This window comes from Coregonus lavaretus (assembly GCF_964263955.1).
Source record: "Coregonus lavaretus genome assembly, contig: HAP1_SCAFFOLD_7109, whole genome shotgun sequence".
Classification (NCBI taxonomy): domain Eukaryota; kingdom Metazoa; phylum Chordata; class Actinopteri; order Salmoniformes; family Salmonidae; genus Coregonus; species Coregonus lavaretus.
In genome coordinates this window covers 275-16,260 of record NW_028163432.1, presented here as the reverse complement: position 1 = coordinate 16,260, position 15,986 = coordinate 275, and the positions used below count along the sequence as shown (strand labels likewise).

Below are 15,986 nucleotides of genomic sequence, written 5' to 3'. Positions count from 1 at the left end.
AGCTCGGCCACCTTCCACCGCAGATGCGGAAGGTGAATCTCTAGCTTAAAATGACTGATTTTGATGGGGATATTTTTATTGTGTTACTTAGATTGCGGCAATAGACTCTTACAAATGTTAAAGTCACCATTGGCCTCATGGTGAAATCCCTGAGCGGTTTCCTTCCTCTCCGGCAACTGAGTTAGGAAGGACGCCTGTATCTTTGGAGTGACTGGATGTATTGATACACCATCCAAAGTGTCATTAATAACTTAATCATGCTCAAAGGGATATTCAATGTTTTTTTGCTTTTTTATCCATCTACCAATAGGTGACCTTCTTTGCGAGGCATTGGAAAACCTCCCTGATATTTGTGGTTGGATCTGTGTTTAAAATTCACTGCTCAACTGAGGGACCTTTCAGATAATTGTATGTGTGGGGTTCAGAGATGAGTTAGTCAATCAAAAATAATTTGAAACACTATTATTGAACACAGAGTGAGTCCATGCAACTTATTATTTGACTTTGTTGAGCACATTTTTACTCCTGAACTTATTTAGCCTTGCCATATCAAAGGGTTTGAATACTTATTGACTCAATACATTTCAGCTTTTATTTTTTTAAATTAATTTCTAAAAACATAATTCCACTTTGACATTATGGGGTATTGTGTGTAATCCATTTGAATCAATATTAAATTCAGGCTGTAACCTAACAAAATTTCGAAGTCAAGGAGTGTGAATACTTTCTGAAGGCACTGTATTATGAATAAGTACTGGGTTTTTTAAAACACTTTTCTAATATTACGTGGGGTACTTTTACTTTGAAATGTTCCGAAATTCTGTGACCCGGAAGTGATTTTGTTTTGTTGCTGAGAAGATGACACGTCTGTTTTGTGGTATGTTACTGTCGAAACCGTGTTTATTTAATATATTTGGTTTAAGAATAAACTAACCTCACAACAGCTGTAAAACGAGGTTGTTGTACTAGCTGGTACATGTTGTTCAAGTAAAAACGCTCATGACAACAACGTAAAACTGTAAAGCTAAGGTTAGCGTTTAGCTAACTAACGTTAGATACTACCTTTAACTATCAGGCGTTGGTTGTCAGACCGGAGACCTCGGCCACTGGCTGGACAGACAACATTTATTTTGTGTTGTTAAAGTAGTTATAGATTCACTGTCATATGGTTGCAAGCCATATGATATTATTCACTAGCCTGCTGAGGAGGGGACTCTGTGTGAAACCATTCTGGAACCATCGTTACCAAAACGCTTCGGTGGTATTACTGAATGAGGTTGTATTGTGAGTATGCATACCAAATACACTTTTCTTTAAAGCTAGTTACAGTACAAAGACATGGCAACAGCTAGCTGGCAATGATTGTATGGACTATGGACAACCAAATACTTGGTCGTGTTAAATAGCTAGCTGACGTTAGCTATATGGCTTATCAACAGACCTCCAGGACTCTGCATCTATTCTAACTATGCTATTCTATTTCTGGTAACCTCACTCATCTGGTGCTCTTTCTCTATCTTGTAGCATGACTGCATTGTCAGACTTGGAGCCTGTTAAAAAGAGACTGCGGGTTGAAGTTGGCCTCCCATCACCTGTCAACTCAAGGAGCCCTCTTTCATTGGCTTTCAAAGGTAACACTCCCTGAGCAGGGAAGATAAATCATTCTCTGCATAATCTGACTGGAGGTTTTTATCTCCAGTTCAGTTTGAGTTTGATGTGTATATATATTTTAATGTTGCTGATAGATTGTAGCTTCCATCAATGTAATTGTGTATTAATATATATATATATATATATATATATATATATATATATATATATATATATATATATATATATATATATATATATATACATACACATACACTACCAGTCAAAAGTTTGGACACACCTACTCATTCAAGGGTTTTACTTTATTTTTACTATTTTTTACATTGTACAATAATAGTGAAGACATCAAAACTATGAAATAACACATATGGAATCATGTAGTAACCAAAAAAGTGTTAAACAAATCAAAAATATATTTTATATTTGAGATTCTTCAAATAGCCACCATTTGCCTTGATGACAGCTTTGCACACTCTTGGCATTCTCTCAACCAGCTTCTTGAAGAAGTCACCTGGAATGCATTTCAATTAACAGGTGTGCCTTCTTAAATGTTAATCTGTGGAATTTCTTTCCTTCCAATTAGTTGTGTTGTGACAAGATAGGGGTGGTATACAGAAGATAGCCCTATTGGGTAAAAGACCAAGTCCATATTATGGCAAGAACAGCTCAAATAAGCAAAGAGACACAACAGTCCATCATAACTTTAAGACATGAAGGTCAGTCAATACAGAAAATGTCAAGAACTTTGAAAGTTTCTTCAAGTGCAGTCGCAAAAACCATCAAGCGCTATGATGAAACTGGCTCTCATGAGGACAGCCACAGGAAAGGAAGACCCAGAGTTACTTCTGCTGCAGAGGATAAGTTCATTAGAGTTACCAGCCTCAGAAATTGCAGCCCAAATAAATGCTTCACAGAGTTCAAGTAACAGACACATCTCAACATCAACTTTTCAGAGGGGACTGTGTAAATCAGGCCTTCATGGTCGAATTGCTGCAAAGAAACATTACTAAAGGACACCAATAAGAATACACCTGCTTGGGCCAAGAAACACGAGCAATGGACATTTGCGTTTGCTAATCCAAGTTTATCATTTTAAAAGGCTAATTGATCATTAGAAAACCCTTTTGCAATTATGTTAGCACAGCTGAAAAATGTTGTGCTGATTTAAAGAAGCAATAAAACTGGCCTTCTTGAGACTAATTGAGTATCTGGAGCATCAGCAATTGTGGGTTCGATTACAGGCTCAAAATGGCCAGAAACAAATAACTTTCTTCTGAAACTTGTCAGTCTATTCTTGTTCTGAGAAATTAAGGCTATTCCATGCGAGAAATTGCCAAGAAACTGAAGATCTCGTACAGCGCTGTGTACTACTCTCTTCACAGAACAGCGCAAACTGGCTCTAACCAGAATAGAAAGAGGAGTGGGAGGCCCCGGTGCACAACTGAGCAAGAGGACAAATACATTAGTGTCTAGTTTGAGAAACAGACGCCTCACAGGTCCTCAACTTGCAGCTTCATTAAATAGTACCCGCAAAACACCAGTCTCAATGTCAACAGTGAAGAGGCGACTCCAGGATGCTGACCTAGGCAGAGTTGCAAAGAAAACGTCCAGTGTCTGTGTTCTTTTGCCCATCTGAATCTTTTCTTTTTATTGGCAAGTCTGAGATATGGCTTTTTCTTTGCAACTCTGCCTAGGTCAGCATCCCGGAGTCGCCACTTCACTGTTGACATTGAGTCCACCTTTGTGCAATCTTAAGTGTCAAATGATACATACCCCCAAAAATCCATTTTAATTCCAGGTTGTAAGGCAACAAAATAGGAAAAATGCCAAGGGGGGTGAAAACTTTCGCAAGCAACTTTATCAGTTCATAAACCATGTGCGATGGAATCGGTACATCGAAAATCTCTTCCAAACTATTTTGCAATCTATTTGCCACAGCTGTCCATTTTTTGGTCCATAAATGAAACTGATATATATATATATATATATATATATTTTATTTATTTATTTATTTATCACAATTTTCTTTAAGCAATTTTGGTCTTTAATGCAGGGCCGACAGACAACTTCCTTACTTTTCCCCCTTCCACTTGCCTCTTCCATGTTTGTGGTAATGCTGCAATTAGTTGGTTGTAATTTTGAGTAGAGCAGACATTTCCATATATTTTTGTTAGCTGCATGCGTGACACAACTCCACCATTTTGGGTACAGCAGACATGTCCATATATTTGTGTCATTTTTGTTGTTTGATGTGTTTGCGGTATATATTGATATATTGCCTATATTGAGTGTAGCCTATGACTTACCAATCAAGTTATGATCCAAGTTGATTCTCATTCTGTCTTTTGTGTCCTTTCCCTTAGCAAGTTCAAAAGAGGCAAGTCTACACGCAATGGAAGGGCAGCAGCATGGTGCCAAAGCAACATCTCTTAGTCAGAAAAACAATCCCAAGTCCCAACAGAATAACCTTGATAAGTGGATTTTGAACCGTTCCCAAAGCCCCACAAGCCCAGCTTCTGACATGTCTGAAGCTGCTGAACAACACCAACAACAACAACAACAACAACAACAACAACAGGACGACGTGGAGATGCTGAGTCCAGACAGCTCTGATTCTGACTGCAGTCACAAGTTCAACCCCTTCCAGTCTATGGAGACAGAGACCCAGGCCCAGACCCACAGTTCAGACTCTGAGGAACCTGCTGTCTGTAGCACCATAGACCTGCAGGATGAAGAGACAGAGCCCTTAACACCAACTTACAGCCTAAAGGATCACAAGCCCGTCCCGCAAGTCACCACAGATCAAAAGCCTGTCCCGCAAGTCACCACAGATCAAAAGCCTGTCCCGCAAGTCGCCACAGATCACAAGCCTGTCTCGCAAGTCGCCACAGATCCCAAGCCTGTCTCGCAAGTCGCCACAGATCCCAAGCCTGTCTCGGAAGTCGCCACAGATCCCAAGCCTGTCTCGGAAGTCGCCACAGATCCCAAGCCTGTCTCGGAAGTCGCCACAGATCCCAAGCCTGTCTCGGAAGTCGCCACAGATCCCAAGCCTGTCTCGGAAGTCTCCACAGATCCCAAGCCTGTCTCGGAAGTCTCCACAGATCACAAGCATGTCTCAGAAGTCTCCATAGATCATACAGGGAACAGTGATGAGCAAACCGAGGAGACCACGAGCCAAAGCAACAGGGAACTGGACAAGCAGCAGGACACAGAAAGATCCTCCTCATCCAAGGGTAAAGGAAAAATAACAGACTTCTATGCCAGAAAGTTGCCACAAGCCCCATCCACAAGGTACAGTATTGAATACCAATAATTTCAGGAGTTGACTTTGTAGGGAGAAAGAGGAGTCCCTTGTGCAGTGGAAGTAACCCATTTAAGACTAAATTCTGGGTAAATGTGTTTTACATTCAAATATGCAAGAGCAACTAGGCCACATCTTACAGTGCCTTGCAAAAGTATTCATCCCCCTTGGCGTTTTTCCTATTTTGTTGCATTAAATAGATTTTTATTTTTGGATTTCATGTAATGGACATATACTAAATAGTCCAAATTGGTGAAGGGAAATAAAAAAAAAGAAGTTATTTCAAAGAATTCTAAAAAATAAATAACGGAGAAGTGGTGCGTGCATACAGTATGTATTCACCCGCTTTGCTATGAAGCCCCTAAATAAGCTCTGGTGCAACCAATTACCTTCAGAAGTCACATAATTAGTTAAATAAAGTCCACCTTTGTGCAATCTAAGTGTCACATGATCTCAGTATATATATACACCTGTTCTGAAAGGCCCTAGAGTCTGCAACACCTCTAAGCAAGGGGCACCATGAAGACCAAGGAGCTCTCCAAACAGGTCAGGGACAAAGTTGCGGAGAAGTACAGATCAGGGTTGGGTTATAAAAAAATATCCGAAACTTTGAACATCCCACAGAGCACCATTTAAATCCATTATTAAAAAATGGAAATAATATGCCACCACAGCAAACCTGCCAAGAGAGGGCCGCCCACCAAAAATCACGGACCAGGCAAGGAGGGCATTAATCAGAGAGGCAACAAAGAGACCAAAGATAACATTTTACATTTACATTTTAGTCATTTAGCAGACGCTCCTATCCAGAGCGACTTACAGGAGCAATTAGGGTTAAGTGCCTTGCTTAAGGGCACATCGACAGATTTTTCACCTAGTCGACTCGGGGATTAGAACCAGCGACCTTTCGGTTACTGGCACAACACTCTTAACCACTAAGCTACCTGCCTGAAGGAGCTGCAAAGCTCTACAGCGGAGATTGGGGTATCTGTCCATAGGACCACTTTAAGCCGTACACTCCACAGAGCTGGGCTTTACGGAAGAGTGGCCAGAAAAAAAGCCATTGCTTAAAGAAAAAAATAAGCAAACACATTTGGTGTTCGCCAAAAGGCATGTGGGAGACTCCTCAAACATATGGAAGAAGGTACTCTGGTCAGATGAGACTAAAATTGAGCTTTTTGGCCATCAAGGAAAACATTATGTCTGGCGCAAACCCAACACCTCTCATCACCCCGAGAACACCATCCCCAATGTGAAGCATGGTGGTGGCAGCATCATGCTGTGGGGATGTTTTTCATCGGTAGGGACTGGGAAACTGGTCAGAATTGAAGGAATGATGGATGGCGCTAAATACAGGGAAATTCTTGTTGGAAACCTGTTTCAGTCTTCCAGAGATTTGAGACTGGGACGGAGGTTCACCTTCCAGCAGGACAATGACCCTAAGCATACTGCTAAAGCAACACTCGAGTGGTTTAAGGAGAAACATTTAAATGTCTTGGAATGGCCTAGTCAAAGGCCAGACCTCAATCCAATTGAGAATCTGTGGTATGACTTAAAGATTGCTGTACACCAGCGGAACCCATCCAACTTGAAGGAGCTGGAGCAGTTTTGCCTTGAAGAATGGGAAAAAATCCCAGTGGCTAGATGTGCCAAGCTTATAGAGACATACCCCAAGAGACTTTCAGCTGTAATTGCTGCAAAAGGTGGCTCTACAAAATATTGACTTTGGGGTGGGGGTGAATAGTTATGCACGCTCAAGTTTTCTGGGTTGTAAGGCAACAAAATAGGAAAAATGCCAAGGGGGGTGAATACTTTTGCAAGCCACTGTAGATACAAGGGCATAGTACAAAGTCATACTTCCTGAATCTCAAGATTATATAGGCTAGGCATGCTCAATTACATATAGGGTACCCACTTCAATACAAATGTTGGTTGATAGGACATTGGTGGTACCAGCAGGTTGAGACAGAGGTGGTACCAGCAGGTTGAGACAGAGGTGGTACCAGCAGGTTGAGACAGAGGTGGTACCAGCAGGTTGAGACAGTTTTCGAGACCTGATAATTCTGTGTCCTGGGTCGTTCCACCTCAAAAAGTACAAGAGGATTTCGACAATCACCATATCAGATTATTCTGAAATCGTTTATGTTGTTAGAAACAGATAAGATTAGCATTCCTGCAACATTAATTTGTTGAAATATAATTTGATCTCTGAGAAAGGAAGCTAATTGAGTGCATCAAAATTGTCAATTTTTTGGTATTTATTAGGATCCCCATTAGCCGCTGCAAAACCATCAGCTACTCTTCCTGGGGTCCACATGAAACATTACATAATACATAAACTCAGCAAAAAAAGAAACGTCCTCTCACTGTCAACTGCATTTATTTTCAGCAAACTTAACGTGTAAATATTTGTATGAACATAACAAGATTCAACAACTGAGACATAAACTGAACAAGTTTCACAGACATGTGACTAACAGAAATTGAATAATGTGTCCCTGAACAAAGGGGGGGTCAAAATCAAAAGTAACAGTCAGTATCTGGTGTGGCCACCAACTGCATTAAGTACTGCAGTGCATCTCCTCCTCATGGATTGCACCAGATTTGCCAGTTCTTGCTGTGAGATGTTACCCCACTCTTCCACCAAGGCACCTGCAAGTTCCCGGACATTTCTGGGAGGAATGGCCCTAGCCCTCACCCTCCGATCCAACATGTCCCAGACGTGCTCAATGGGATCGAGATCCGGGCTCTTCGCTGGCCATGGCAGAACACTGACATTCCTGTCTTGCAGGAAATCACGCACAGAACGAGCAGTATGGCTGGTGGCAATGTCATGCTGGAGGGTCATGTCAGGATGAGCCTGCAGGAAGGGTACCACATGAGGGAGGAGGATGTCTTCCCTGTAACGCACAGCGTTGAGATTGCCTGCAATGACAACAAGCTCAGTCCGATGATGCTGTGACACACCGCCCTAGACCATGACGGACCCTCCACCTCCAAATCGATCCCGCTCCAGAGTACAGGCCTCGGTGTAACGCTCAGTCCTTCGACGATAAACGCGAATCCGACCATCACCCCTGGTGAGACAAAACCGTGACTTGTCAGTGAAGAGCACTTTTTGCAGGTCCTGTCTGGTCCAGCGACGGTGGGTTTGTGCCCATAGGCGACGGTGGGTTTGTGCCCATAGGCGACGTTGTTGCCGGTGATGTCTGGTGAGGACCTGCCTTACAACAGGCATACAAGCCCTCAGTCCAGCCTCTCTCAGCCTATTGCGGACAGTCTGAGCACTGATGGAGGGATTGTGCGTTCCTGGTGTAACTCGGGCAGTTGTTGTTGCCATCCTGTACCTGTCCCGCAGGTGTGATGTTCGGATGTACCAATCCTGTGCAGGTGTTGTTACACGTGGTCTGCCACTGCGAGGACGATCAGCTGTCCGTCCTGTCTCCCTGTAGCGCTGTCTTAGGCGTCTCACAGTACGGACATTGCAATTTATTTCCCTGGCCACATCTGCAGTCCTCATGCCTCCTTGCAGCATGTCTAAGGCACGTTCACGCAGATGAGCAGGGACCCTGGGCATCTTTCTTTTGGTGTTTTTCAGAGTCAGTAGAAAGGCCTCTTTAGTGTCCTAAGTTTTCATAACTGTGACCTTAATTGCCTACCGTCTGTAAGCTGTTAGTGTCTTAACGACCGTTCCACAGGTGCATGTTCATTAATTGTTAATGGTTCATTGAACAAGCATGGGAAACAGTGTTTAAACCCTTTACAATGAAGATCTGTGAATTTATTTGGATTTTTAGGAATCATCTTTGAAAGACAGGGTCCTGAAAAAGGGACGTTTCTTTTTTTGCTGAGTTTAGTACAGAACATTATTAGTCAAGGACTGAAATACAAACATTTAAAACGTCACACACAGCCTACATGTCAGTACATACACACAACATCTAGGTCTAATACAACGTCTATTAATAGGATTCAGATTATATTCAATAAATATAGTACCTAACATCCGATTTGGACCAAACGTTTTTCTAACAATGAGTTGGACACGAGGAATCCAAAGGAATGGTCAAAAGCCACCCACAGACACCCCACGCCGATATACTTCACTTCAGACTTTTTAAAGTTACTTAGGCCTATGTGTAAGTCATGAAGCAGGTTACTCCTGTTATTGATTGTAAGCAAAGATCCGTAAAGATATGAGTGGACTTGGCAACCGGCTCTTGTCTCCTCAGTATGCTCGTGTCTCTTGGTTGACCTTTTTGAAGTATTTTCAACAGTAGTTGTTTCAGGGAAAGCTGTGAAGTTTTTCTTTTTTTATTATTGTTTTTTCACTATTAGCCTGACTGAATCTTAATCATAGTATTCATGATAGTACTGTGTTCCTGTTACTGCCAGATAAACATGCTCCTCTATGGGGTGTCTGTTGTGACTCTACAAGTGATCAATGTCAAAAGGGAGACTATTGGGGAGTGTTCTGATGTCTTATTAAGATGTTTATTATAAACCCTGTTGCTCATTGCATCATGTTGTTGATCAATTGCATATTCTTTCTTCAGTGGGTTGTGTTTAAAGTTGTTTCTCTTTTTCAATGTGACAGTGCCCAAGCTCCTTCGGACAAACAACACAGAGATGGAGACGTCCCACGTGAGAAACAACGTGGAGACAGAGACGGAGATGATGTCCCTCCGCCACCGTCGCCACCGTACGATTCCAAGTGGCTGGGAAGCCCCATCAGTGATCTGAGGAGAATGCCGCAGTGTGGTCGACCACTCCCACCACTGAAGAATGCTCCTGACCATCACACTGTCATGATCAGGGTGAGAGAGAGGGCAGCTCCTTGGAAAATGAATTGAATGCTTTAGTCTAAGCCGGTGGTGTCAAACTCCTTTAGTCTAAGCCAGTGGTGTCAAACTCAATGGAGGGCTGAGCGTCTGCTGGTTTTGTTATTTCCTTTCAATTTGTGTTCAATTGGTTCCTAACTAATCACTGACCTAGACAACCAGGTGAGTGGAGTTCCTAACTAATCATTGACCTAGACAACCAGGTGAGGGGAGTTCCTAACTAATCATTGACCTAGACAACCAGGTGAGGGGAGTTCCTACCTAATCACTGACCTAGACAACCAGGTGAGGGGAGATCCTAACTAATCACTGACCTAGACAACCAGGTGAGGGGAGATCCTAACTAATCATTGACCTAGACAACCAGGTGAGGGGAGATCCTAACTAATCATTGACCTAGACAACCAGGTGAGGGGAGATCCTAACTAATCATTGACCTAGACAACCAGGTGAGGGGAGATCCTAACTAATCATTGACCTAGACAACCAGGTGAGGGGAGATCCTAACTAATCATTGACCTAGACAACCAGGTGAGGGGAGATCCTAACTAATCATTGACCTAGACAACCAGGTGAGGGGAGATCCTAACTAATCACTGACCTAGACAACCAGGTACAAGTGAAGAGTAAAAACCAGCAGATACTAGACCAGGGTTCCCCAACTAGCAGCCTGTGGGCCGAATTTGGCCGCAAATGGTTTTATTTGGCCCCCCAAAATTTTCGGAGCAAAAAAAATAATATATATAATTAAATTGTTGGACAGAAAATACTAAATACACAAGCAAATTAGCTCCAAGTGATTTTAATTTTTGAAATCTGTTCCAAAATATTCCCACGCGTAATATGTGATTGTATACAAATGTAAGCAAGGTTTGAAATGATTATGTTTTAGTCAAATATTATATCTGTTTGGTCTTCTTGTGGTCAATTTGCAGTCTACAAATTATTTGTAATTATGTTCCGGCCCCCTGACCATCCGCTAAAGAAAAAAATCGGCCCACCGCTGAATCTAGTCGATCCTTGCAGTAGACCCTCCGGTGAATCTAGTCGATCCTTGCAGTAGACCCTCCGGTGGAATGAGTTTGACACCTGTGGTCTAAGCCTTGATTTGTGCTAGAATAGTCCTGGTCTCAACATTTTGTCTTAGTAAGGACAAAGTATGATGAACACATGTGCATTATTAATTATTAATTGGTGAAAGTTAGCAAAACACGTGATTCATCATCATCATCGTCATCTGGAGTGGGATGAATGGTAGGATCTCCATTGGTGATGCCATTCATGTACTCATCATGCTGTATTTTCTCTTCAACAGACAGACCTCCTTCAAGCAGGCAAAGTTCCTGTTCCGTATCCCACCAAGTTCAGAGACATCTGGGATGAGGACCATGTGAAAATGCCCTGTTCAGAGAGCAGCCTATTCCCAGTAGGAAATCAGGTACCGAAGCTACACGTTGTACTGTCATGTTGAAATTGGACTCACTAACTACAACTTAAAAAGTTATCTCCGGCTTACATCTCTCACCATACCGGGAAAGAGCTGATCTACAGTGCCTTCAGAAAGTATTCATACCCCTTGACTTATTTCACATTTTGTTGCTACAGCCTGAATTCAAAATTGATTAAATAAATAAAAATGATCACCAATCTACACACAATACCCCATAATGACAAAGTGAAAACATGTTTGTAGAAATGTTAGAAAATTTATTGAAAATGAAATACAGAAATATCTCATTTTCATAACTATTCACACCCCTAAGTCAATACATGTTAGAATCACCTTTGGCAGTGAAGTCGTTATGAGCTTTGCACACCCGGATTGTACAACATTTGCCCATTATTCTTTTCAGAATTTTTCAAGCTCTATCAAATTAAATCAAATCAATTTTTATTTGTCACATGCGCCGAATACAACAGGTGTAGTGACCTCACAATGAAATGCTTGCTTAGAAGCCCTTAACCAACGATGCAATTTTAAGAAAGAATACCAAAAAAAATCACACAAAGAAATACAATATGAAATAATACGAAATAAAAGTAACAAATAATTAAAGAGCAGCAGTAAAAATAACAATAGCGAGGCTATATACATGGGGGTACCGGTACCGAGTCAATATGCCGGGGCACTGGTTAGTCGAGGTAATTGAGGTAATATGTAAATGTAGGTAGAGTTATTAAAGTGAGTATGCATAGATAATAAACAGAGAGTAGCAGCAGCGGGGAGGGGGGGCAATGCAAATAGTCCGGGTAGCCATTTGATTAGATGTTCAGTAGTCTTATGGCTTGGGGGTAGAAGCTGTTTAGAAGCCTCTTGGACCTAGACTTGGCACTCCGGTACCGCTTGCCGTGCGGTAGCAGAGAGAACAGTCTATGACTAGGGTGGCTGGAGTCTTTGGCAATTTTTAGGGCCTTCTTCTGACACCACCTGGTATAGAGGTCCTGGATGGCAGGAAGCTTGGCCCCGGTGATGTTCTGGGCCGTACGCACTACCCTCTGTAGTGCCTTGCGGTCGGAGGCCGAGCAGTTGCCATACCAGGCGGTGATGCAACCAGTCAGTTTGTTGGTGATGTGGACACCAAGGAACTTGAAGCTCTCAACCTGCTCCACTACAGCCCCGTCGATGAGAATAGGGGCGTGCTCAGTCCTCTTCTTTTTCCTGTAGTCCACAATCATCTCCTTTGTCTTGATCACGTTGAGGGAGAGGTTGTTGTCCTGGCACCACACAGCCAGGTCTCTGACCTCCTCCCAATAAGCTGTCTCGTCGTTGTTGGTGATCAGGCCTACCACTGTTGTCATCGCAAGCTTAATGATGGTGTTGGAGTCGTGCCTGGCCATGCAGTCTTGAGTGAACAGGGAGTACAGGAGGGGACTAAGCACGCACCCCTGAGGGGCCGCTGTGTTGAGGATCAGCGTGGCAGATGTGTTGTTACCTACCCTTACCACCTGGGGGCGGCCCGTCAAGAACTCCAGGATCCAGTTGCAGAGGGAGCTGTTTAGTCCCAGGGTCCTTAGCTTAGTGATGAGCTTTGAGGGCACTATGGTGTTGAACGCTGAGCTGTAGTCAATGAATAGCATTCTCAAATAGGAGTCCCTTTTGTCCAGGTGTGAAAGGGCAGTGTGGAGTGCAATAGAGATTGCATCATCTGTGGATCTGTTGAGGCGGTATGCAAATTGGAGTGGGTCTAGGGTTTCTGGGATAATGGTGTTGATGTGGGCCATGACCAGCCTTTCAAATCACTTCATGGCTACAGACGTGAGTGCTACGGGTCGGTAGTCATTTAGGCAGATTACCTTAGTGTTCTTGGGCACAGGGACTATGGTGGTCTGCTTGAAACATGTTGCTATTACAGACTCAGACAGGGAGAGGTTGAAAATGTCAGTGAAGACACTTGCCAGTTGGTCAGCGCATGCTCAGAGTACACGTCCTGGTAATCCGTCTGGCCCTGCGGCCTTGTGAATGTTGACCTGCTTAAAAGTCTTACTCACATCGGCTACGGAGAGCGTGATCACAGTCGTCCGGAACAGCTGATGCTCTCATGCATGTTTCAGTGTTACTTGCCTCGAAGCGAGCATACAGTGGGGGAAAAAAGTATTTAGTCAGCCACCAATTGTGCAAGTTCTCCCACTTAAAAAGATGAGAGAGGCCTGTAATTTTCATCATAGGTACACGTCAACTATGACAGACAAATTGAGAAAAAAAATCCAGAAAATCACATTGTAGGATTTTTAATTAATTTATTTGCAAATTATGGTGGAAAATAAGTATTTGGTCACCTACAAACAAGCAATATTTCTGGCTCTCACAGACCTGTAACTTCTTCTTTAAGAGGCTCCTCTGTCCTCCACTCGTTAGCTGTATTAATGGCACCTGTTTGAACTTGTTATCAGTATAAAAGACACCTGTCCACAACCTCAAACAGTCACACTCCAAACTCCACTATGGCCAAGACCAAAGCGCTGTCAAAGGACACCAGAAACAAAATTGTAGACCTGCACCAGGCTGGGAAGACTGAATCTGCAATAGGTAAGCAGCTTGGTTTGAAGAAATCAACTGTGGGAGCAATTATTAGGAAATGGAAGACATACAAGACCACTGATAATCTCCCTCGATCTGGGGCTCCACGCAAGATCTCACCCCGTGGGGTCAAAATGATCACAAGAACGGTGAGCAAAAATCCCAGAACCACACAGGGGGACCTAGTGAATGACCTGCAGAGAGCTGGGACCAAAGTAACAAAGCCTACCATCAGTAACACACTACGCCGCCAGGGACTCAAATCCTGCAGTGCCAGACGTGTCCCCCTGCTTAAGCCAGTACATGTCCAGGCCCGTCTGAAGTTTGCTAGAGTGCATTTGGATGATTCAGAAGAGGATTGGGAGAATGTCATATGGTCAGATGAAACCAAAATAGAACTTTTTGGTAAAAACTCAACTCGTCGTGTTTGGAGGACAAAGAATGCTGAGTTGCATCCAAAGAACACGATACCTACTGTGAAGCATGGGGGTGGAAACAACATGCTTTGGGGCTGTTTTTCTGCAAAGGGACCAGGACGACTGATCCGTGTAAAGGAAAGAATGAATGGGGCCATGTATCGTGAGATTTTGAGTGAGAACCTCCTTCCATCAGCAAGGGCATTGAAAATGAAACGTGGCTGGGTCTTTCAGCATGACAATGATCCCAAACACACCGCCCGGGCAACGAAGGAGTGGCTTCGTAAGAAGCATTTCAAGGTCCTGGAGTGGCCTAGCCAGTCTCCAGATCTCAACCCCATAGAAAATCTTTGGAGGGAGTTGAAAGTCCGTGTTGCCCAGCGACAGCCCCAAAACATCACTGCTCTAGAGGAGATATGCATGGAGGAATGGGCCAAAATACCAGCAACAGTGTGTGAAAACCTTGTGAAGACTTACAGAAAACGTTTGACCTGTGTCATTGCCAACAAAGGGTATATAACAAAGTATTGAGAAACTTTTGTTATTGACCAAATACTTATTTTCCACCATAATTTGCAAATAAATTCATTAAAGATCCTACAATGGGATTTTCTGGATTTTTTTTTCTCATTTTGTCTGTCATAGTTGACGTGTACCTATGATGAAAATTACAGGCCTCTCTCATCTTTTTAAGTGGGAGAACTTGCACAATTGGTGGCTGACTAAATACTTTTTCCCCCACTGTATGTATGTATGTATGTGTATATATATATATATATATATATATATATATATATATATATATATATATATATATATTTTTTTTTTTACTGTCAAAATCAATCAATCAATCAGGTAAACTAATAAAGGCATTAGTGTTGCGATGATGCAAATCAATATCACGTCCTTGGAAGAACTGACCCCTGACCCCTAACTGACCTGTACAGTACGATCAGGAAAGATGATGATGAGGAGGAGGATGATGGTGATTAACTTCCTGTTTTTGCAGGAGGTGCAGGGACGGTGGGAACTGATCCAGAAAGCTTTGAACAGAGTCTTCTGCAGCTCCCATGATGTGAAGGTAAGTTAATGACTAAATTGATATGCTGTTTGTTCACTGTGGAGCAATGTATTTAACATTTACAGTGTCTATTGTTGACCAGATGCATCATTATTAGTCATTAGTGGCAATATTAAGAGAAAGGATGTTTATGTGGTGTTCAAATGTGTTTTAGATAGAAAACTATCCATCAAATCCATGATTGTGGAAATAATACATGTTATTACCTGAATTGGCCATGAGATGGCGCCAAGATCCCGGAAATCAAGGCAAAGACACTTACTGCTAAAAAGGCATGTGCTGAACATGTTTTATGACATTTATTGGTGTGCATTCCCCATTTTAGAATGCCATATTGAAATACAATGTCGCTCATGCCAAGAGATGGGACTTCACAGCCCTTCATTTGTTCTGCAACAAGGTAAGAAATAATGTTATTGATTTTAATGAACAACCTCCTAAAAAAAATATAGTCATCAGGTGGACCATCTGGGTCCAAGGACATCTGAAAATAAAATAATGTCTGGCCTCATCAGTTAAACACACACGCACACACTCAGCATCAGGTTTTTAAGAACCCCTATTAAACTAATCAAGTGTTTAGTACCCATGAATATACCAGTCGGATTGGCCAGCATAAACCACGGGCCTGTAGTGATCTGCTCTGGGCTAGGTTCAGACACAGCACAGATGGCTCATTTGCCAATGATCCTATCAGCTGTGTAAGTCATCTGGTTAC

The 15,986-nt window shown here is 42.5% G+C and overlaps 1 protein-coding gene across 1 annotated transcript; it reads left to right on the top strand.

Annotated features, from left to right (window-relative positions):
* Positions 1 to 868: 868 nt before the first annotated feature.
* Positions 869 to 15,668, top strand: LOC311118154 (uncharacterized protein; the record flags this gene model as incomplete). Its single annotated transcript, XM_084193014.1, has 7 exons — positions 869 to 1,284; positions 1,525 to 1,631; positions 3,975 to 4,902; positions 9,510 to 9,729; positions 11,069 to 11,191; positions 15,197 to 15,268; positions 15,594 to 15,668. Coding segments are annotated over exons 1-7 (1,644 nt in total), but the record flags the coding sequence as incomplete, so codon positions are not given.
* Between the last annotated feature and the right edge of the window lie 318 nt (positions 15,669 to 15,986).